The 22309-nt window shown below is 43.0% G+C and overlaps 1 protein-coding gene across 1 annotated transcript in view; it reads left to right on the top strand.

Moving 5' to 3' along the window:
- Window positions 1–1302: 1302 nt before the first annotated feature.
- LOC111977838 (cadherin-23) overlaps window positions 1303–22309 on the top strand; it is a 75189-nt gene continuing 54182 nt past the window's right edge. Inside the window, exons 1-3 of the mRNA XM_024007558.2 lie at window positions 1303–1570; window positions 1725–1962; window positions 8251–8356. Of these exons, the coding sequence (XP_023863326.1) occupies window positions 1786–1962; window positions 8251–8356 (283 nt within the window). The 5' untranslated portion in view covers window positions 1303–1570; window positions 1725–1785. The remainder of the gene's footprint in view (window positions 1571–1724; window positions 1963–8250; window positions 8357–22309) is intronic.

Below are 22309 nucleotides of genomic sequence, written 5' to 3'. Positions count from 1 at the left end.
GTTCAGCATAMCTAGCTAGTAAAGCGATTCACCTTTCTTGCTAGCTATCCAAATGACACCTGCATCTCTAGCTGTAGCCACCGATAAAKGATATGAGGGGGYMAAAAGTCTGTCACCCACCCACTTCTCCAATGACTTGACTGCGGTCAAATAATGACATGACATCCTCCCAACAGCTTATTAAGCTCTGTGCTTTTAGCTTGCTAAACAAATGTATACATAAATAGATACGCTAGCCTATGAGCCACATTATGACTGACTTGTGATCATTGACTTTGCTAGTTTGATTGTATTGGCATTCCCAATCTCAGTTACATTCGTCCGTTTTTGTCCAAAATATTGAGTCATTGAAACTGAAACAGTGCATCCCGAATAGATGGAGGCAGCAAACAATATACCAGGCCAGCTGTGATTTACAACCTGATAGCAATGTTTTTTGGACTACTAAGAAATGTAATGGTGAATTATATTAATAATCATGCATTGAACTGCATCCATCTTTTCTGCAACAATGGATTCATTGTCATGGATTTTTGAGTCAAATATAACTTATTTTTAAAGTTAAAGTTGGTTAATCTTGTTTTTTTAGCATGAACTGGGAATTTGATATTTTTGACTGACATTATGATTGTCTGTTTAATATATGCAAAGTAGTTAAAACACTAAGTTCCACTTTATAGGTGCTATCTGGGACCTGGGAATCTGTTCTTAAAAGTGGTCATTTCAATTCTTAAAATATACCAATTGAATCTTGAATAGTATTATATTTTTTGGCGATATTATACAGTTGTGCTATCTCATAAGGTATTTATAAATAAGTGGTCATTTAAATTCTTAAAATATACCAATTGAATCTTGAATAATATTATTTATAAATGCCTTATGAGATAGCACAACTGTGTTACCCTATCGCCAAAAAATATATTTTATTACTAAATTGTTTACAAACAAAAATAATGTAAAAAAAACTATGTATAGCTTCCAAATATTTTTAAACTAGCATGTGGATGTCATGGACTGTCAGTGAATCTGAATTGGAGAGAGGTTACATTTCTTGGTCACATCCCTCAGCTATATACCAAAACATGCTGTTTTTTATTCTGATGTTTTATGTATATTTTATTGCATTCACAGCTGCTTCACCAGAAATTGTAAACACACTACTTGCATAGTGGTGATTTGATTTGCACCGGATTTCTTGTTCTTCTACTTGTTTTGAGGTAATCCAACGCCACAATCTAATGGCACCCTATTCACACAGCACTATATAGGAAATAGGGTGTCATTTGGGATTCAGCCTTAGCGTTTTTAGAGGGTGTACTGTAGCACCGTCCATTGAATATCCAGTGGGGTGTTATYCTTAAATATGTTCCTTGGTCTGTCATGTGTCCCTGTGTGTGTCACTGTCACCCAAAGACTGCTGGTGCCTTTCCCTTCTCCTCACTCTTCAATCTGCATACATGCATACAAACGTTGAATAATATCCCTTTCTTCCCTCTCCTCAGGCTACAGACGGTGACTTTGGCACGTTTGGGACAGTGCGGTATTACTTCAGTGATGAGCCTGACCAGTAAGACACACCTAAATACACAGACTGAGATACCATATAAATGAATTATCCTACCTTTTATCAAAGGGCATGATTGAAAGTTTTTATAATTAAATAAGTCTCATTTGTTGAATGCTGGGTATTGTTATTGTCCTGTCACATGCCTCTCCCCCAGGTTTTCATTGGACACTGAGACAGGCTGGGTGCATCTGTGGGGCAATCTGGACTATGAGCTGATGCGTCGATTCACTCTGACCGTGCTGGCCCGGGACGGGGGTGGGGAGGAGACCACGGGCAGGCTGTGGGTCAACGTTCTGGATGTCAATGACAACACACCCCTTTTCCAGAAGGAGGCCTACATGGGCTCACTGAGAGAGAACGAACAGGCCGCACAACAGGTGGCCCGAATCAGGGTAGGTGAAGACACACACAAAGACACACATAAAAACACACAGACACACATAGACAGATGGACACAAGCACACACACACACACACACGGACAAACACACATAGATAGACAGGTAGACATAAGCATAAACACACACACACACCAGGGCAGGAGGAGGAGGGGGGAGATCTAAGTTGTGACACAAAGGATACACCCTGAGACCCATATCAAGTTGACTTTTGCTTTGATGTAATTTTTCTCCTCATTTTTACCCAAGCCAATTGCCCTCTTCGATTTTAGATACACAGTTTAAGTGGAGTTTGTCTATGTGTGTGTGCATGCGTGTGTGTGTGCGCGCATGTGTGCATGCACACATACTGTGCCTTCAGAAAATATTCAGACCCCTTAACTTTATCTACATTTTATTATGTTACAGCCTTATTCTAAAATGTATTACATAGTTGTTTTCCCTCATCAATCTACACACAATTCCCCATAATGACAAAGCAAAAACAGGTTTTCAGACATTTTTGCCAATTTATTACAAATAATATCCGGAAATATCACAGTTTGTCCTTTAAAAGTTGCAGCGTACTGCAGCACAGCTTGCGTGGTGCCGCATAATTCTATGGCACATTATTTAAGTGCTAACCACTGGTACCATGAATGCCAGTTAGTGCTAGTTTGACCACCAGAGGGCATCTTTGAGAAGCATGTGATAGCCTTCAATAGTGTCTGTACTAGAGAATTGAAAACACTTTTTTGTAAGAACATAGTAGATAGGACAATTTTAAGAAATGTTGCTGATTAATTGTATTAATATTATGGTGTTTCTATTCCAATTGTATAACTGTAGTCTAACCAATACCCAAACGGAGATTCAGTCAAAATAAAAATGTCATTGATTTATCAAGACCAGTCTCKATGCTTGTCTCCGAGCTGTGCAAAACGGTGCTAAATATATATATATATTTTTTTTAAATCTTTATTTTAACAGGGAAAACAGACTGAGACCTGGATCTCTTTTACGGCTGTGCCCTGTGTAAACATGTTGACATGTACAGTTTTAGACATACAGACAAGAACATTTCAAAACATACACAATTCAACAGAAACAATCACAGACAACATCATATTGATCCTCCATAAGCATTTTAAAATGGGCAAGGGACACCAGAGTGTCTAACTTAAGTTGGATCTGCAGTTTGTTCCATGAATAAGGTGCAAAGGAACTGAAGGCAGTCCTACCCAACTCTGTGGAGACCGCAGGAGTCTCTAATGTAATCCACATCTGTGATCGTTTAAAATTAGTAACATCTTGTGAAATTAATGATGATATATATGGAGGTAGTTTTAAAAAGAAGTGCTTTATAAATAAACAAGAGAGCATGTTGCTCTCGCCTCACAGATAGAGAGACCCAACCCACATGTTGATATAGGATACAGTGATGAGTTCTGTAACTATCACCCGTGATAAACCTGAGTGCACAATGGTAAATAGCATCCAGTGGTTTTAATGTGTTTGCCGATGCATGCATATAGATAATATCACCATAATCTAAAACGGACATAAAAGTAGCCTGCACAATTTTTTTCCTATTTACAGAGGACAGACAAGCCCTGTTTCTGTAAAGGAATCCTATCTTGAATTTGAGCTTTTTTCCCAATTCAGTAACATGTTTTTTAAAAGAAAGCCTATCATCTAACCATACCCCTAAGTATTTATATGCAGAGACCTTATTGATTTGTTGTAGGCTATTGCTTCAAATCTTATTGCTTCTAACTTCAATATGCTCTTTAAATAAATAAGACCTACAGCACTTTTAACAGCATATTACTCAACACTAGTGAGATTCAAGTTGCCTACGGTAGGCCTACAGTATATTGAAAAATATGACGTGACTCTCCGTCAATAATTACTTATAGAGGATTGGAGGATATTTCTGTTATCAGTGATATGGGGCGGCAGGTAGCCAAGTGGTTAGAACGTTGGGCCAGTAACCGAAAGGTTGCTAGATCGAATCCCCGAGCTGACAAGGTAAACATATGTGTTCTGCCCCTGAACAAGGCAGTTAACCCACTGTTCCTAGTCCATCATTGTAAATAAGAATTCGTTTTTAACTGACTTGCCTAATTAAATAAAAAATATAATCAAAATTATTCCATAGTAATTTGTTATGGATCCTTAAAAAAACATTGGCATTTTGAAAGAGTATTTTTATCATTATTTTATTAACGAAAGCGTAAAGATGCCACTATTAGTTACATTGTTTTAGTTTGAACGTGCAGACTGGCACTAAGAACAGCGGGAACGTTTCCCTCGTCAGCGCCATTATTAGTGCAATGCCCCTTAAAGGTTGCTCTGTGCTACCCAGTGTGGCGAGGTAGGGGACCACCRRCCCTTTCCCTTCCTCCTTCTCCCTACCCCTACCCCCGCTAGGTCCGTCTTCTGTGCGCGGCTCTTGTGCCTTGAACCTCATGCTCTTTCAGTGGATACAGTTGGAGAACTGCAAGCAATCCCATTGTGCGCCACTCGGGAGCCATGACCAATATGATCAATATATAATATCCTGCTAATAACAGGGTTAATAACATATCTGTGAGAATATCCAAGGGGCTTTTATATAATTCAAAATTAACAATAATAATAATCGCTTTGTGTAAAAAATAACAATATTTTGGAGATGATTTTGTTCTCAAATCACGTAAAATGAGCGAGGAAAAGGCCATTCTTGAACATGGGGTAAGACATAGTTACTAATTTGTAAATAAAGCCAGTTTGTTATTTAAAATTATTTATTTCTGGTTTTAGAGGGGGAGAAACCAAAAATCTACAGTAAWCTCAGCGGTCTCCCAGTTGAGACCAGCATGGGTATTGAACCAGCATCTGTAGAAACKCAGCTTGTACTGCTATGTAGTGTCTTAGACCGTTGCACCATTCAGGCGCTGTACAATGTGATGGGTCGGGAGTGGGCAACACTACTACAGTAAGAGCAAAATAATCCAAACAGAATAAAATAATAAAAACTTTAGTGTAACAACAGTTTTAGTAAGTAATACTGATGTCGTGCACAATTATCAGTTTCTATTTAGGTTTATGTCGCCCATTCATTGTCAGTTAGAGACTACAAAAGTATAATCAGTGCTCTAACTCCCCCTTGTGCTGGTCTGGAGCAATGAAGAGGTGACGCAGGGTACCGTACTAAACCACAAATTACCTCTAAATACCGCAGCATAATCGCAAAACTTTCAGAGGAGCAACCACAGGAAGTATTCAGACACTTTACTCAGTACTTTCTTGAAGCACCTTTGGCAGCGATTACAGCATTGAATATTCTTGGGTATGACGCTGCAAGCTTGGCACATATGTATGGGAGTTTCTCCCATTCTTTTCTGCAGATCCTCAAGCTCTGTCAGGTTGGATGGGGAGCGATGCTGCACAGCAATTTTCAGTTCTCTCCAGAGATGTTTGATTGGGTTAAAGTCCAGGCGCTGGCTGGGCCACTCAAGGACATTCAGAGACTTCTGCATTGTCTTGGCTGTGTGCTTAGGGCCGTTGTCCTGTTGGAAGGTGAACCTTCGCCCCAGTCCAAGGTCCTGAGCACTCTGGAGCAGGTTTTTATCAAGGATCTCTCTGTATTTTGCTCAGTTCATCTTTGCCTTGATTCTGACTTGTCTCCCAGTCCCTGCCGCTGAAAAACATCCCACAGCATGATGCTGCCACCACCATGCTTCACCGTAGGGATTGTTCCCGGTTTCCTCCAGACGTGGCTCTTGGCATCCAGGCCAAAGAGTTCGATCTTGGTTTCATCAGACCAGAGAAACTTGTTTCTCATGGTCTGAGAGTCCTTTAGGTGCCCTTTGGCAAACTCCAAGCAGGCTGCCATGCACCATTTACTAAGGAGTGGCTTCCGTCTGGCCACACTATCATAAAGGCCTGATTGGTGGAGTGCTGCAGAGATGGTTGTCCTTCTGGAAGGTTATCCCATCTCCACAGAGGAACTCCAGAGCTCTGTCAGAGTGACCATCGAATTTTTGGTCACCTCCCTGACCAAGGCCCTTCTCCCCCGATTGCTCAGTTTGGCCGGGCGGCCAGCTTGGTGGTGCCAAATTTCTTTCATTTAAGAATGATGGAGGCCACTGTGTTCTTAGGGACCTTCAATGCTGCAGACATATTTTGTAACCTTCCCCAGATTTGTGCATCGACACAATCCTGTCTCGGAGCTCCACGGACAATTCCTTCGACCTCATGGCTTGGTTTTTTGCTCTGACATGCACTCTTAATTTAACTGTGGGACCTAATATAGACTGGTGTGTGCCTTTCCAAATCATGTCCAATCATTTGAATTTACCAAAGGTGGACTCCAATCAAGTTGTAGAAACATCTCATGGATGATCAATGGAAACAGGATGTACCTGAGCTCAGTTCCGAGTGTACATTTTCAGCCTATTCCTCATTTAGTGCTATACTTTTGGGTCATCCTATTCCCTATTTAGTGCACTACTTTTGACTTTGGTTAAAAGTAGTGCACTAAATAGGGAGTAGGATGGCATTTGGGACTTGGCTTGGTACAGCTCAGCATGTTTAAGTGTCTCCGCCGTCTTTATTTGCCCTGTGTGTGTGTGGTGTGGTGTGTGTGTGTGTGTGTGTGTGTGTGTGTGTGTGTGTGTTGTGTGTGTGTGTGTGTGTGTGTGTGTGTGTGTGTGTGTGTGTGTGGTGTGTGTGTGTTGGCTGTGTGTGTGGTGTGTGTGTGTGTGAGCAGGGACTGAACGGTCTATTTGCTGTATTTGATTAGACGGAGCTAACCTTAAACACTCTGGCTATTAATATGATGCCTGAGAGAAATAAGGAAGCCAGCAAGTGGAAAGTGTGCGTGTCAGCGATTTATGGATTTGCCAATGACCAGACCCCCAAGCCTCCGAAAACCCTGTATCTAAGAGAGAGAGAGAGAGAGAGATCAAGGGGTACTGTGAAGCCAAAAGGAAAGGAGTGATAGAGATGATGGGGAAGGGGATACTGTGACACAAAGCACACAAAAGCTTTTCTCCCTTTCAGCCCCACAGACATCATCCCTTTCTCTTCATCAGTACAAATAATGCATCTTCTTTGCCTCCCAGAGTCTCTGTTTCCCTGCGTCCGCCTCTCCTTTCCTCTCCCTCTCTTTTCCTCCTCCTCCTCTCTGTTATCTTTCATCCCTCTCAGTTGGTCGGAGGGTTATGCCTTATCATAAAGTATTTGAAGAGAGAGTGAGCAAGAGAGAGTGAGCAAGAGTGAGAGCGAGAGAGAGGTGCGAAGGTGAGCAAGTTAGATTAAGAGATATAGAGATAGAATTGAATTGAGAGAGACGAGAGTGGTGTTTTCTCAGTCAGAGAAATAACCTGTCAAATCTCTACATTGACATAAACATTTTTGCATATGTACCCAAGTCAGCGTTTTTCATGTCCAAACCATACTGATGCCCTAGGAAGCTCCAATGACTCTCAATGCCTCAGTATTAATATTCTATCCATTCAAGCTGACATTCTGAGTGTTATTATTGTTTGGATTAACTTAGAATGGGACACAGAGAGAGAGAGAGAGAGAGAGAGATAGACACATACACACACACACAAACACACACATTGGAATGGGACATTCACACTTCTGGCTGTTCCCTGTTTGCTGTGCTGCTCCGCTTGTGTTCATTCAACATTAAAGATGCAGTCCAGGATCTTAAGGACAACAAATACGTACCATATAGTTCCGATTGGATTCGTAACTTGTCATGCGAATTGCACCCCAAAAAGTTGATGACGTAGTATACAATTTGATGACACGGTACACATAAACAGGGACCACTTTTGGCTTGTGAGCACCACTTTCAAAACTACTGGCTGAAATTGTACAAAGTTTGAGAGTGCATCTTTAACACTGGTATATAACAATGGGCCTAAATTCTAATCTACCCAATAACACACTGACTGACAGTCTTATCCACAGGCTGTAACACTATCACTGATACTGTACCATCTGAGCTTCCAAACATTGTCTATCTCATTCAAGTGTAATCATTGTATATCTCTCTCTCTCTCTCTCTCTCTCTCTCTCTCTCTCTCTCTCTCTCTCTCTCTCTCTCTCTCTCTCTCTCTCTCTCTCCTCTTCCTCTATCCCCCCCCCCATCAAATTAAAATACAAACGGCTTTATTGGCATGACAAACATTGAGTAAATATTGCCAACACATCAATGTTACAACTGCACTTGAGTTAAATACATTGTAATAACAAAATTTAAAAAATAATAACTTGTAATCACTCTATCTTTCTCTCTCAGGCGACAGATGAGGACTCTCCCCCTAACAACTTCCTGACCTACACCATCACCTCAGTGTCTGCGTTCCGTGGTTACTTCAGAATCACCATGGTGGAGGGCTACGCAGGTCAGCACACACACACAGGCACACGCATACACGCAAATAAACACACAGACACATGCACACATTGAATTTATACTTGTTTTGAGTAATATCAATACCTTCAACAAAACCTTTACCAGTTTATATTTTTGTCCGGCCATAATGCACATGTACATTTTACATTTTAGTCATTGTCCAGAGCAACTTACACTTAGTGCATTGATCCTAAGATGTCTAGGTGGGACAACCACATATCTAGGCTTCCTTCCAATTGGGACAGATTTGAATGTGAATACTCTAGAATCCTCATAAAGAAAATATGCACATTTTCCCACGAAATTGACTTTTGTGGATAAAAATCAGTGCGCGATGATGTGGTGCACACAAAATGCACTTTTTCACTTAAGTTTTCATGTACCGAATAAAAATCTAAATTTCAATAGTTTTCCATCGCATTTTTAACTCTAACAAAAGTTTTGTCACAAAAACTGTTGCCTAAAATAGCAAATATGCCTACTCTGTCTGGTCTTGGCATATGCGCTCTAGCCAACAGCTTGCAGATACAGTGTGGCTGTAACGGCAGATTTCCTCCTCTTCGTCTGAAGACGCTGCCCCGCTCAAACGGCGCTGGGCAGACGGGCAGCGCAGGCGGCGCTGGGCAGACGGCAGACTCTGACCTGCTGAGGCGCACAGTAGGCCTGGTGCGTGGTGCCGGAACTGGTGGTACTGGGCTAAGGACACGCACCTCAAGGCTAGTGCGGGGAGCAGCAACAGGGCGTACAGGGCTCTGGAGACGCACAGGAGGCTTGGTGCATGGTGCCGGAACTGGTGGTACCGGGCTGGAGACACGCACCACAGGGCGAGTGCGTGGAGGAGGAACAGAGCTCTGGAGATGCACCAGGCTTCCTCACAGGGCGAGTGCGTGGTGTTGGCACTGGTGGTACTGGGCTGGTGCGAGGAGGTGGCACCGGATATACCGGACCGTGAAGGCGTACTGGAGCTCTTGAGCACCGAGCCTGTCCAACCCTACCTGGCTGAATGCTCCCCGTAGCCAGGCCAGTGCGGCGAGGTGGAATAGCCCGCACTGGGCTGTGCTGGCGAACCGTAGACACCATGCGTAGGGCTGGTGCCATGTACACCGGCCCGAGGAGACGCACTGGAGACCAGATGCGTTGAGCCAGCTTCATGGCACCTGGCTCGATGCCCACTCTAGCCCGGCCGATACGAGGAGCTGGAATGTACCGCACCGGGCTAAGCACGCGTACTGGGGACACCGTGCGCTCCACCGTGCCTGACCAGTACGACGCCCTCTCTCTCCACGGTAAGCACGGGGTTTTGGCGCAGGTCTCCTACCTGGACTCGCCACACTCCCCGTGTGCCCCAGCCCAAGAAATATTTTGGGCTGACTCTCGGGCTTCCAACCGCGCCGCCGTGCTGCCTCCTCATACCAGTGCCTCTCTGCCTTCGCTGCCTCCAACTCTGCCCTGGGACGGCGATATTCCCCTGGCTGAGTCCAGGGTCCTTTGCCGTCCAGAATCTCCTCCCAAGTCCATGAATCCTGCGTCTTTTGCCGCTGCTGCTGTCCTTTACCACGCTGCTTGGTCCTTGGTTGGTGGGTGTTTCTGTAATGGCGTCTGAAGAGGAGGTGTAGCAGGGATGAGACCAAGACGCAGCGTAGTAAGTGTCCATGTTTTAATATGGAACAAGACAGACACTGAACAAGACACAAATACAAAATAACAAAGTAACCTAACCGAAAACAGTCCCGTGTGGCAGAAACACTGACACAGGAAACAAACACCCACAAACCAACAGTGAAAACCAGGCTACCTAAATATGGTTCCCAATCAGAGACAACGCAAAACAACTGCCTCTGATTGAGAACCATATCAGGCAAATATGACAAACCTAAACATAGAAACACAGAACATAGACTATACCCACCCAGCTCACGTCCTGACKAACTAAATAAAGACTAAACAAAGGAAAATAAGGTCAGGAACGTGACAGTGGCTAGGCTGTGCGGGTATAATCTACATGATGAAATGATTGTCGATTAAAGCGATAATATTTTTATTTGTCAAACGGCAGTCAAAAATCTATCATCATGTCAGCACAATAAGACCCTCGATGTTTATTGGAAAGGAGCATCAAGATCAAAGCGCACTTTCACCACCCTGTGAAGTTCATCTTATTTCATATGTAGCCTAATAAACTGCTTGCTTTCCAAGTTGTAGTGGGAGGATCACACACCATATCATTGCGTGACTCCAAGTGTAAGGGGTGCGTAATCGGTGGCAGGGAAGGCAGACGCAGGAGAGCAGAACTTGGTAATAGCCAGAGCAGTTTAATAGCAAAACCTACGGCATAAAATTACAAGAATAATTGGGTACAAAAACCCGTCACGCACCAAACAACACGTGCACAAGCACTTACAATAAACAATCCCACACAAAGACATGGMGGGAACAGATGGTTAAATACACAACAAATGATTGAGGGAATTGAAACCAGGTGTGAGGAAAAACAAGACAAAACACATGGAAAATGAAAAGTGGATCGATGATGGTTAGAAGACCGCCGAGCGCCGCCTGAACAAGGAGAGGACCTGACTTCGGCGGAAGTCGTGACACCAAGTTTACTTCAATATGATGGTTATTATATCAATATTTGCGCACAAAGGCATTTCCACCGCCATTTCATGCATAATGAATTTTACAGACACAAAAAAGATTCCTGAAGAAAAAGAAATGCACACCTATTTAGGCGAGGTGCTGGCTAGCGGAGTAGAAAACGTAAAAATAAAGGAGAGCCGCACACTCTAGGAGCTCAGATGCAAAAATATTTAATTTTCCAACGTTTCGACAGGCAAGCTGTCTTCATCAGGGTATGATCACAGACACTGCGGGATGACTCGTTTATATAGTGTCAAGACACACAGGTGTCTGTAATCATGGCCAAGAGTGGCCTAATATCATTGGTTAATTTCTCAAATATTAAAATGGCATAGAAAGAGCAGCATACAATAAATACAAATGGATAGCATACGATCATAGACTCACTTAAGACCACACAAGCCTACCAACAACCACAATGGCAAAGTCACAACAATCACAAGAATGGCTTCAGATAAAAGTCCACGTTGAGACCGAAGGGAGCAAGGGTCTTTAAGTTAAAGATCCAGGCAGCCTCTCGTTTTAACAATAAATTATCAAGGTCACCCCCTCTCCTAGGGAGGGTGACATGTTCGATGCCAATATAACGCAGAGACGAAATCGAGTGGCCTGCCTCCAAAAAGTGGGCCGCAACTGGGTAGGTCAAGTTTTGGCACCTAATGGTGCGTACTTTTAATTCACGCTTTGTTTTACCCACATAATTTTTACCACAAGGACAAGTTATAAGATAAACAACTGCCTTAGTGGAGCACGTAATAACACCTTTGATTGGGATTGATTTCCCTGTTTGTGGGTGTTTGAAAGATCTGCATTTATAAGTGCCATTGCATTGAGCACAGCCATTACACTTACAATTTCCATCCAGTAGGGGCGCAAATAGACGTTGTTCAGGAATATCTTGGGGTGGTAAATCAGAGTGTACCAATTGGTCTCTGAGATTTCTGCCACGCGAAAATACGACCAAGGGAAGGTCCGAAAACACATTWCCGAGACTATCATCGGATTTTAGAATGTGCCAATGTTTGTGAACGATTCCCTTAATTTGTTCCCTTAGTTAGAATGCAAGAATGCGTCTTTTTGCGAGACTGCCCTTGAAAAAAGATTTCACCATGTCGAACGAACAAATTATCTGTCGGCATTTATCAAATTGTACAAAAACTTCCTGTTTCCATCACAGCTGTGGTGATTGTTTTTTATATGATATGACTTTACTGACATAAAAACTGTGGATGGAAACGTGGTTAATGTAAGTACATTTTTCTTCAATAAAGCAGCTATCAGCTGTGGGTTTATTTAAAATACTATTTGAAGAGGTAGGTTTTCGGAAGATGGGCAGGGACTCTGCTGTCCTAGCTTCAGGGGGAAGCTGGTTCCATCATTGGGGTGCAAGGACAGAAAATAGTTTTCCCTGGGCTTAGTATGGTTGGGAGAGCCAAGAGACCAGAAGTGGCAGAACGGAGTACTCGGGTTGGGGTGTAGGGTTTGAGCATAGCCTGAAGGTAGGGTGGGGCAGTTCCTCTTGCTGCTCCGTAGGCAAGTACAGTGGTCTTCTAGTGGATGCAAGCTTTGACTGGAAGCTAGTAGATTGTGCAGAGGAGAGGAGTGACATGGAAGAACTTGGGAATGTTGAACACCAGGTGGCTTGTGACGTTCTGGATAAGTTTGATAGCACAAGCGGGAAGCTCAGCCAACAGTGAGTTGAAATAGTCCAGACAGATTGACACATGCTCCGCTTCCTGTGTGAGGTAGGGTCGTACTCTACGGATGTTGTAGAGCATGAACCTGCTGGGGCGAGTCACTGCGTTGATGTTTACAGCGAACGACAGGGTTTTTGTCTAGGGTCACACCAAGGTTCTTTGCCGCACTCTGGGAGGGGGACACTGTGGAGTTGTCAAACATGATGTAGAGGTCTTGGAGTGGGCAGGCCTTCCCCGGGAGAAAGAGCAGCTCCATCTCGTCAAGGATGAGGTGGTGAGCCGCCAGGCACGCAGAGATGTGTGTCTCCACTTGCTTGTCAGATGGGGGAAGGATAAAAGTTGTTGAATGTCATCCGCATAGCCATGATAGGAGACCATGTGAGGATATGACGGAGCCGGGTGACGTTTGTTAGGTTCTAAATAAACGGAGTAAAAACTCAAAGACGACTAGTAAAGCGCAAACCAAGTTTATTCACCCACTGGGTAACACAGCTGCATTAGACAAATACATTTTCCCACCAGCACAAGTATGTATACTCCCTTTAGGTGGTCTCCTCTTTTTCTCTAAACATTACATCTTTGTTGCTAGGCTCCTTCCCTTACTTAGTAATTATCCAAGCCCATGGCTCATATCCACCCTTAATTGACCACACCATATACATTCCTCCTATATATAAACATTAACTTCTGGTGTAGCAAGTATTTCAAATTACAACCGAACAGTCCCTCCTAATGAAACAAATAATAATAATACATGATTGACATTCACAGTTGATTTGTCTATTTACACCTCCAAAATGTATAGCCTCTGATTTATAATCACACTATGCACACTCTTATTTCTCTCTCATCGGACAACTGATAATGACATTTCAGCTGGAGCTTTTGACTTTCTCCAATTCCTCCTTCTGGTTCATATGACAGTAATAGCATAAGACTTGAGAAGCAAAAAGCAACACAAAACAACAAGTTTTAATAATGCGTTGAGCTTTGCATAATTATATATGCAATGAAAAACCTACGTTTGATAACATGGCYATTTCCACTCTCTCTTCGCCTGACTCTATGCCTGCTGGGTTCCACAAAAATGAAGACCCCAAAAAACTCCTCATGCTTTCACCCAGTCTTCCCCGCTTCCAAAAAGTTTCCAAGCCATGTCATTTTCACTTCGCTCCCCATCTCCTTCGTCCTCCATGGCCACCTGATATACACTTGCGGTGGCCTTAAAATCACTATAGCGTCCTTCAGGCATGGTACCTTCTTTGACGAACCCCTCACTGAAAGTTGACAATGGTGTCTGAAATGACAACACTTTCTCTGCTACTCCCACCATGATCTGGGTATGTGTGACGTTCAATTGAAGTTCATAGTAGTCTCTATTTTGTGCACAGTTAGCTGACCTTCCCCTCCTACGAACTACCCCCTGATATCACTATACACAGAGACTCTAATACCCCTTCTTTCATTTATGAGCCACACAGATCTCCGATCCAGTCACATTCCATTCCGCTTTCCCAATTCCCTGTAACGTTAATGTCTTGGTTTTTGAGACTTCACAGAATACACTGATGTCGGTCCTGCCAGACTCTGTAACTAACACCCTTATGCAAACATTTTGTCTCAAACGCAGGCCCCATATGTACCATGCCTCCGGCCACAAATAAATGTGCACATAAATCATTCCATCTAACTCAGAACATGTTAGTCACTACTGCTAATCCACTTCTATAGTTATAAACATACTAAAACATTCTGAAGTCAATTTCCAACAATCCCGCCTCTGGAACAATGATCCTTCTAATGTTCCACAACACCTAGAAAACATATGGACTTGAACAGGAAAGAGAGAAAATACATATTTAATAATTTCACACCACCCTGAGATTGGGGAGAGAACCATCCATTTATTCTGTCCAATGCCAATGGAATGCTAGTCTCCATGCCAGCCACCTTTATCCTCATCCTCGGGTGTCATGTATCATCCAGCAAGCCATATGTATTGATGTGCTTTAACATTAGGATTCTGATGACATGGTAAAACAAAAACCGCTACTATCCCTCTCATGATGAGTCCAAGCTACCATCTTTTTCAAATGTATTTTTATTTCACCTTTATTTAACCAGGTAGGCTAGTTGAGAACAAGTTCTCATTTACAACTGCGACCTGGCCAAGATAAAGCACAGCAGTTCGACACATTCAACAACACAGAGTTACACATGGAATAAACAAACATACAGTCAATAATACAGTAGAAAAAAAGAAGACAAAATGTCTATATACTGTGAGTGCAAATGAGGTAAGATAAGGGAGTTATAAGGCAATAACTAGGCCATGGTGGTGAAGTAATTACAATACAGCAATTAGACACTGGAATGGTAGATGTGCAGAAGATTAATGTGTAAGTAGAGATACTGGGGTGCAAAGGAGCAAGATTAATAAATAAATACAGTATGGGGATGAGGTAGTTGGATGGGCTGTTTACATATGGGCWATGTACAGGTGCAGTGATCTGTGAGCTGCTCTGACAGCMGGTGCTTAAAGCTAGTGAGGGAGATATGAGTCTCCAGCTTCAGTGATTTTTGCAGTTCGTTCCAGTCATTGGCAGCACAGAACAGGAAGGAAAGGCGGCCAAAGGAGAAATTGGCTTTGGGGGTGACCAGTGAGATATACCTGCTGGAGCGCGTGCTACGGGTGGGTGCTGCTATGGTGACCAGTGAGCTGAGATAAGGCTGGGCTTCACCTAGCAGAGACTTGTAGATGACCTGGAGCCAGTGGGTTTTGCGACGAGTATGAAGCGATGGCCAGCCAACGAGAGCGTACAGGTCGCAGTGGTGGGTAATATATAGGGCGTTGATGGCAAAATGGATGACACTGTGATAGACTACATCCAATTTGCTGAGTAGCGTGTTGGAGGCTATTTTGTAAATGACATCGCTGAAGTCAAGGATCGGTAGGATGGTCAGTTTTACGAGGGTATGTTTGGCAGCATGAGTGAAGGAGGCTTTGTTGCGAAATAGGAAGCCGGTTATAGATTTAATTTTAGATTGGAGATGCTTAATGTGAGTCTGGAAGGAGAGTTTACAGTTTAGCCAGACACCTAGGTATTTGTAGGTGTCCACATATTCTGTCAGAACCGTCCAGAGTAGTGCTGCAGGACGGGCGGGCAGGTGCGGGCAGTGTTCGGTTGAAGAGCATGCACTTAGTTTTACTTGCATTTAAGAGCAGTAGGAGGCCACGGAAGGAGTGTTGTATGCCATTGAAGCTCATTTGGAGGTTTGTTAACACAGTGTCCAAAGAAGGGCCAGAAGTATACAGACTGGTGTTGTCTGCGTAGAGGTGGATCAGAGGATCACCAGCAGCGAGAGCGACATCATTGATGTATACAGAGAAGAGAGTCGGCTCGAGAATTGAACCCTGTTGCACCCCCATAGAGACTGCAAGAGGTCCGGACAACAGGCCCTCCGATTTGACACACTGAACTCTATGAGAGAAGTAGTTGGTGAACCAGTCGAAGCACTCATTTGAGAAACCAAGGCTGTTGAGTCTGCCAATAAGAATGTGGTGATTGACAGAGTCGAAAGCATTGGCCAGGTCGATGAATAGGGCTGCYCAGTAATGGCTCTTKTCGATGACGGTATGATATCGTTTAGGACCTTGAGCGTGGCTGAGGTGCACACATTACCAGCTCTGAAACCAGATTGCATAGCGGAGAAGGTATGGTGGGATTTGAAATGGTCGGTAATCTGTTTGTTAACTTGGCTTTCGAGACCTTAGAAAGGCAGGGTAGGATAGATATAGGTCTGTAGCAGTTTGGATCTATAGTGTCTCCCCCTCTTTGAAGAGGGGGATGACCGCGGCAGCTTTCCAATCTTTGGGAATCTCAGACGATACGAAATAGAGGTTGAACAGGCTAGTAATAGGGTCAGTCAGGTCTGGAGAGAACCAAGGGCTATATTCGTTCCTGGTTCTACATTTTTGAAAGGGGCATGCTTATTTAAGATGGTGAGGAAGGCACTTTTAAAGAATGACCAGGCATCCTCTACTGACGGGATGAGGTCAATATCCTTCCAGGATACCCGGGCCAGGTCTATTAGGAAGGCCTGCTCGCTGAAGTGTTTTAGGGAGCGTTTGATAGTGATGAGTGGTGGTCGTTTGACTGCAGACCCGTTACGGATGCAGGCAAATAGGCAGTGATCGCTGAGATCTTGGTTGAAAACAACAGAAGTGTATTTGGAGGGCAAGTTGGTTCGGATGATATCTATGAGTGTGCCCGTGTTTACGGATTTGGGGTTGTACCTGGTGGGTTCATTGATAATTTGTGAGAGATTGAGGGCATCAAGCTTAGATTGTAGGATGGCCGGTGTGTTAAGCATGTCCCAGTTTAGGTCACATAGCAGCACTAGCTCTGAAGATAGATCGGGTGCAATCAGTTCACATATGGTGTCCAGGGCACAGCTAGAGGCAGAGGGTGGTCTATAGCAAGTGGCAACGGTGGGAGACTTGTTTCTGGAAAGGTGAATTTTTAAAAGAAGAAGCTTGAATTGTTTGGGTACAGACCTGGATAGTAAGACAGAACTCTGCAGGGTATCTCTGCAGTAGATTGCAACACCACCACCCCTGGCAGTTCTTTCTTGTCGGAAAATGTTATAGGGATGTACATTTCAGGGTTTTTGGTGGTCTTCCTGAGCCAGGATTCAGACACGGCTAGGACATCCGGATTGGCAGAGTGTGCTAGGGCAGTGAATAAAACAAACTTAGGGAGGAGGCTTCTAATGTTAACCAGAGGAACAGACGAGGAGTAGGATAAGGGTACGGCTAAAGGCTAAAATAACTGGTCGTCTAGTACGTTCAGAACAGAGAGTAAAAGCAGATTTATGGGCACGGTAGAATAGATTCAAGGCATAATGTACAGACAAAGGTATGGTAGGATGTGGATACAGTGAGGGTGAACCTGTGCATAGAGTGACGATGAAAGAGATATTGTCCCTAGAAATATKATTTAAACCAGGTGATGTCACCACATGTGTGGTAGGTGAAACTAAAGTGTTAAATAAGGCATATTGAGCAGGGCTAGAGGCTCTACAGTGAAATACGACAATAAATACTAACCAAAACAGCAATGGACAAGGCATATTGACGTTAGTGAGAGGCATGCGTGGCCGAGTGATCATAGGAGTCAAGTGAGTGGCTTCAGGCAGCTTGCGGGCCGGGGCTAGCAAGCTAACAGAAGGGCCTTAGAAGGACGTCGTGACGGAAGATGGCCCCCTGGTGGCCCCCTGGTGCTATTACATCGGCAGACAGATCAGCAGGGCTCCGTGTGGTAAACCAGTCCAATTGGCAGAATAGGTATAGTGGCCAAAGAATTTGTCTGGTGGGCCTCTTAAGCTAACAGTCCGATGTGCTCTGGACAGCTAGCAGGCCGCGGCTAACATGCTCGCGGATGGGATTTCAGGGGACGAAGCGATGGCGGAGCCAGTTGAGAAAAACCCCATCGGGCGAATCACGTCGGTGGTCCAGTCGTGATGAGTCGGCGGGGGTCCAAGCCAATTGGCAAWAYGAGGTATTGTAGCCCAAGTAGTGGCTGATGGATGTCTTTGGCTAGCCGGAAGATGGGCCTTGCAAGGATAGCTCCAGGCGAATTGGTTATGGCTTCAGGACAGTGACGTTATCCAGGAGTGGCCACTTGAATAGTAGCTAGCTAGCTGCGATGATCCAGGTGAAGAATAAAAGGTTCAGAGCTTGCGGTAYGAATCCGGAGATATGGAGAAAAATAAGTCTGATTTGCTCTGGTTTGAGTCGCGCTGTGCAGACTGGCGAGAGTTGTCCATGCTAGAGGTGGCTGATGACCACTAGCAGTGGCTAGCTGACTACTAGCTAGTAGCTAGTTAGCTGGCTAGCATCTGTTGGGGTTCCGGTTCAGGCGGCGGTTCAGACGACGGATCAGCAGGGCTCCGTATGGTGGGTATAGTGGCCAAAGAATTTGTCTGATGGGACAGTCCGATATACTTTAGACAGCTGGCGGGCCGTGGCTAACTGGTAGCCAGTTAGCTGGTAGCCAGTTAGCTGGCTAGCTTTTGATGAGTTGATGAGTTCTTAAGTATAAAAATAACAGATCCGTACCACATTGGGTGAGGCGGGTTGCAGGAGAGTATYTTCAGTCCGTAGATAGAAAGTGATATTAAAATATTAAATATATATACGGGGAAAAAACAGAGAAAAATGATATTTACAAGGGACAGGAAGGGATAAGACAAAAACACACGTCCGACTGCTACGCCATCAAGTGGGTTCCCTCTCGGAGGACACTAAACGATAAGGTTTCCTGGTAGGAAACCCTCCCTACACCCAATAAATGTGAGCATTGCACCCTCCCCTCACTTTGTGTTCTCCTCGCAGCTTAGGGGCAGTGCTCTCTCTCTTTCTCTCCTTTCCGAATCATAATTAAAACACTTGATACAGTGGTTCTTTCTTTTAAAGTTGCGTCGTACTGCGGCACAGCTTCATGCCGCAAAATTCTATGGCACGTTATTTAAGTGTCAGGCATTGTTGCCATTAATGTGAGTTAGTGCTAATTTGCCCACCAGAGGGCATCTTTGAGAAGCTAACATGTTGAAATGACATGGAGCTGTAGGCCTAAGAGTCAAAGGGAGCCTTGAATAGAACAGACTATATGCGATTTATTTTTAGAAATGTAGCTTCATTAATTTGATGAATATTATGGTTTTTCTATTCCAAGAAAAACGGAAATGCATTTCTTACTGTAGCAGATGTACTGTAGGCCTAAGGGTTTCCGTTAGGAAAATATGGCACTGTATTGCACTTGTTTCTATTCCAAGAAAAGGAAAATGCATTTGTTACTGTAGCTGTTTTATCATAACGTACTTATTGGCATAAAGGCCTACTTAAATATACAGTATATCAATCAATCACTCAGTAATTTGTGTATGTCATCACACAGCATACAAGTCATCCATGTCTTTAAATACAGTCAAGCATTTTTGTTATAAAACTAAATAACAAAGGGAGCCTTGATTAATTTTACAATCATGGCTAAAGCGATTTAATTAAGGGTTTCAGTCTGGAAAATATGGTGCTGTACAACGTGACCGGTCGGGAGTAGGCCTAGGCTACTAAGTGACTGCGAGTGAAGAGCAAACATGAGGTGGAGTTCCAGAGCTCACAGGTGTGCCTGGCATGGGAATTCAGTTTTAAAAATCATTCAATTTCCAAATAAAATCATAATTAGAACCCAGTTAATTATCCAACCAAAATTTAGAATGACATTGCTCAGGTGATTTAAATTTGTCTTATCACTCAAAGTAAAAAAATAAATTTAACACATCAATATTGGCAGAATGTACATTCATATTAACATTCAGTATAATTATCCCATAATTCTACTATTAACTTTTTTATCACGATTATAATACAGATCAGTATCTCAATGCATTCTTAATCTAAATTACTATAATTTTCCGTTGTGTAGACCTCTACAATCAACTGATACCACAAAAGTCTAACGCAATTTTTTTGGCACAGTTGATCAACCCCCTCCTTCAGGCACTGATTCTTCTGGCGTCCTTTTCGTTCTTCTTCAGATAGCTTTACAGTTCAAAGTGGATGGCCCATGATAATGTCCCAATTTTAATGTCTCACCTTTACCACCCATTATGTCTTGTCCATTTGTCAACCAGTATACCAGCAACATAAGAGAAGTTTAGAACAGATTTATCTCCATGCTCACTCCACGTGGACTCTTCTCACACTCCTGAGAGAAACATGAAAGAAAAGCAGTTGACAGCTTAGATCGTATACTGTCCACCAATTTCTGTCTCGGCTCCCTTCTCTCATTAGAAGTGGTTCGGACAGGGCCTTATTCAACGCCTTTGTCACTCTTCTTCAGCCAATTAGAGGGGTTTTGAGGTACACACACTGTTCGGTCCAATTATCCTTCCATGCATTAAGATACCGTCTGATGTCACTTTTCATGATAACCTCGAAAGAACAGATCAGAACAACAGTTTAGTTCAGTTCATTAAAACTTCTTATGGCTGCAATCCCGTTAACGGGATGATATGACAACAGCCAGTGAAAGTGCAGGGCGCCAAATTCAAACAACAGAAATCTCATAATTAAAATTCCTCAAACATACATGTATCTTATACCATTTTAAAGGTAATCTTGTTGTTAATCCCACCAGTGTCCGATTTCAAATAGCTTTTCAGCGAAAGCACCACAAACGATTATGTTAGGTCACCACCATTTCACAGAAAAATTCAGCCATTTTTCCAGCCAAAGAGAGAAGTCACAAAAAGAACAAATAGAGATAAAATTAATCTAACCTTTGATCTTCATCAGATGACACTCATAGGACATCATGTTACACAATACATATATGTCTTGTCGATTAAGTTCATATTTATATCCAAAAACCTCAGTTTACATTGGCGTCATGTTCAGAAATGCCTCCAAAATATCCGGAGAAATTGCAGAGAGCCACGTCAAATAACAGAAATACTCATCGTAAACTTTGATGAAAGATACATGTTTTACAGAGAATTAAAGATACACTTGTTCTTATATCCAACCGCTGTGTCAGATTTCAAAACCTTTACGGCAAAACACAATATCAATTAATCTGAAAACAGCGTTCAGCCACAAAAGCAAGCCATACAGTTACCCGCCAAATTGTGCAGTCAACAAAACTCATAAAAAGCATTATAAATCTTCACTTACCTTTGCTGATCTTCGTCGGAATGCACTCCCAGGACTCCCACTTCCACAATTAAATGTTTGTGTTGTTCGGTAATGTCCATCATTTATGTCCAAATAGCTATTTTTTTTGCGTGTTTGGTAAACAAATCCAACYTCAGGAAGCGCGTTCTTTAAAAGCTGACGAAATGTCCAAAAGTTTCGTAACAGTCAGTAGAAACATGTAAAATTATGTATTGAATCAATCTTTAGAATGTTTTTAACATAAATCTTGAATAACGTTCCAACAAGAGAATTACATAGACTTCAGAAGTGCGATGGAACAGAGCTCCCTCTCATGTGAACGTGCATGGTCAAAGCATGGTCAGGTCATGGCAGACCTTACTAATTCCCCTCTCATTCGCCCCCCCCCTTCACAGTAGAGGCATCAGACAAGGTTCTACAGACTGTTGACATCTAGTGGAAGCCGTAGGAAGTGCAAACTCATCCATATCTCGCTGTGATTTCAATAGGATCTTGMTTGAAAATCGACCAGCCTCAGAATTCCCACTTCTTGTTTGGATTTTTTCTCAGGTTTTTGCCTGCCATATGAGTTCTGTTATACTCACAGACATAATTCAAACAGTTTTAGAAACATCAGAGTGTTTTCTATCCAATACTACTAATAATATGCATATATTAGCAATTATGACTGAGGAGCAGGCCGTTTACTCTGGGCACCTCTGTGCACCTTTCATCCAAGCTACTCAATACTGCCCCTGCAGCCATAAGTTAACTACATGATTAATTATTACTTTTAGCAATTATTCTTAATACAAATGTATAAACATATTTCAAAGAGAATAACAACACATACTAATGAAACCATTCTTTCAAATTGGCTTATACTCCC

The sequence above is a fragment of the Salvelinus sp. IW2-2015 genome, linkage group LG18 (genome assembly GCF_002910315.2).
Source record: "Salvelinus sp. IW2-2015 linkage group LG18, ASM291031v2, whole genome shotgun sequence".
Lineage (NCBI taxonomy): Eukaryota > Metazoa > Chordata > Actinopteri > Salmoniformes > Salmonidae > Salvelinus > Salvelinus sp. IW2-2015.
Note: the sequence above shows the minus strand (reverse complement) of the source record. Positions and strands in the feature narration are given on the sequence as shown.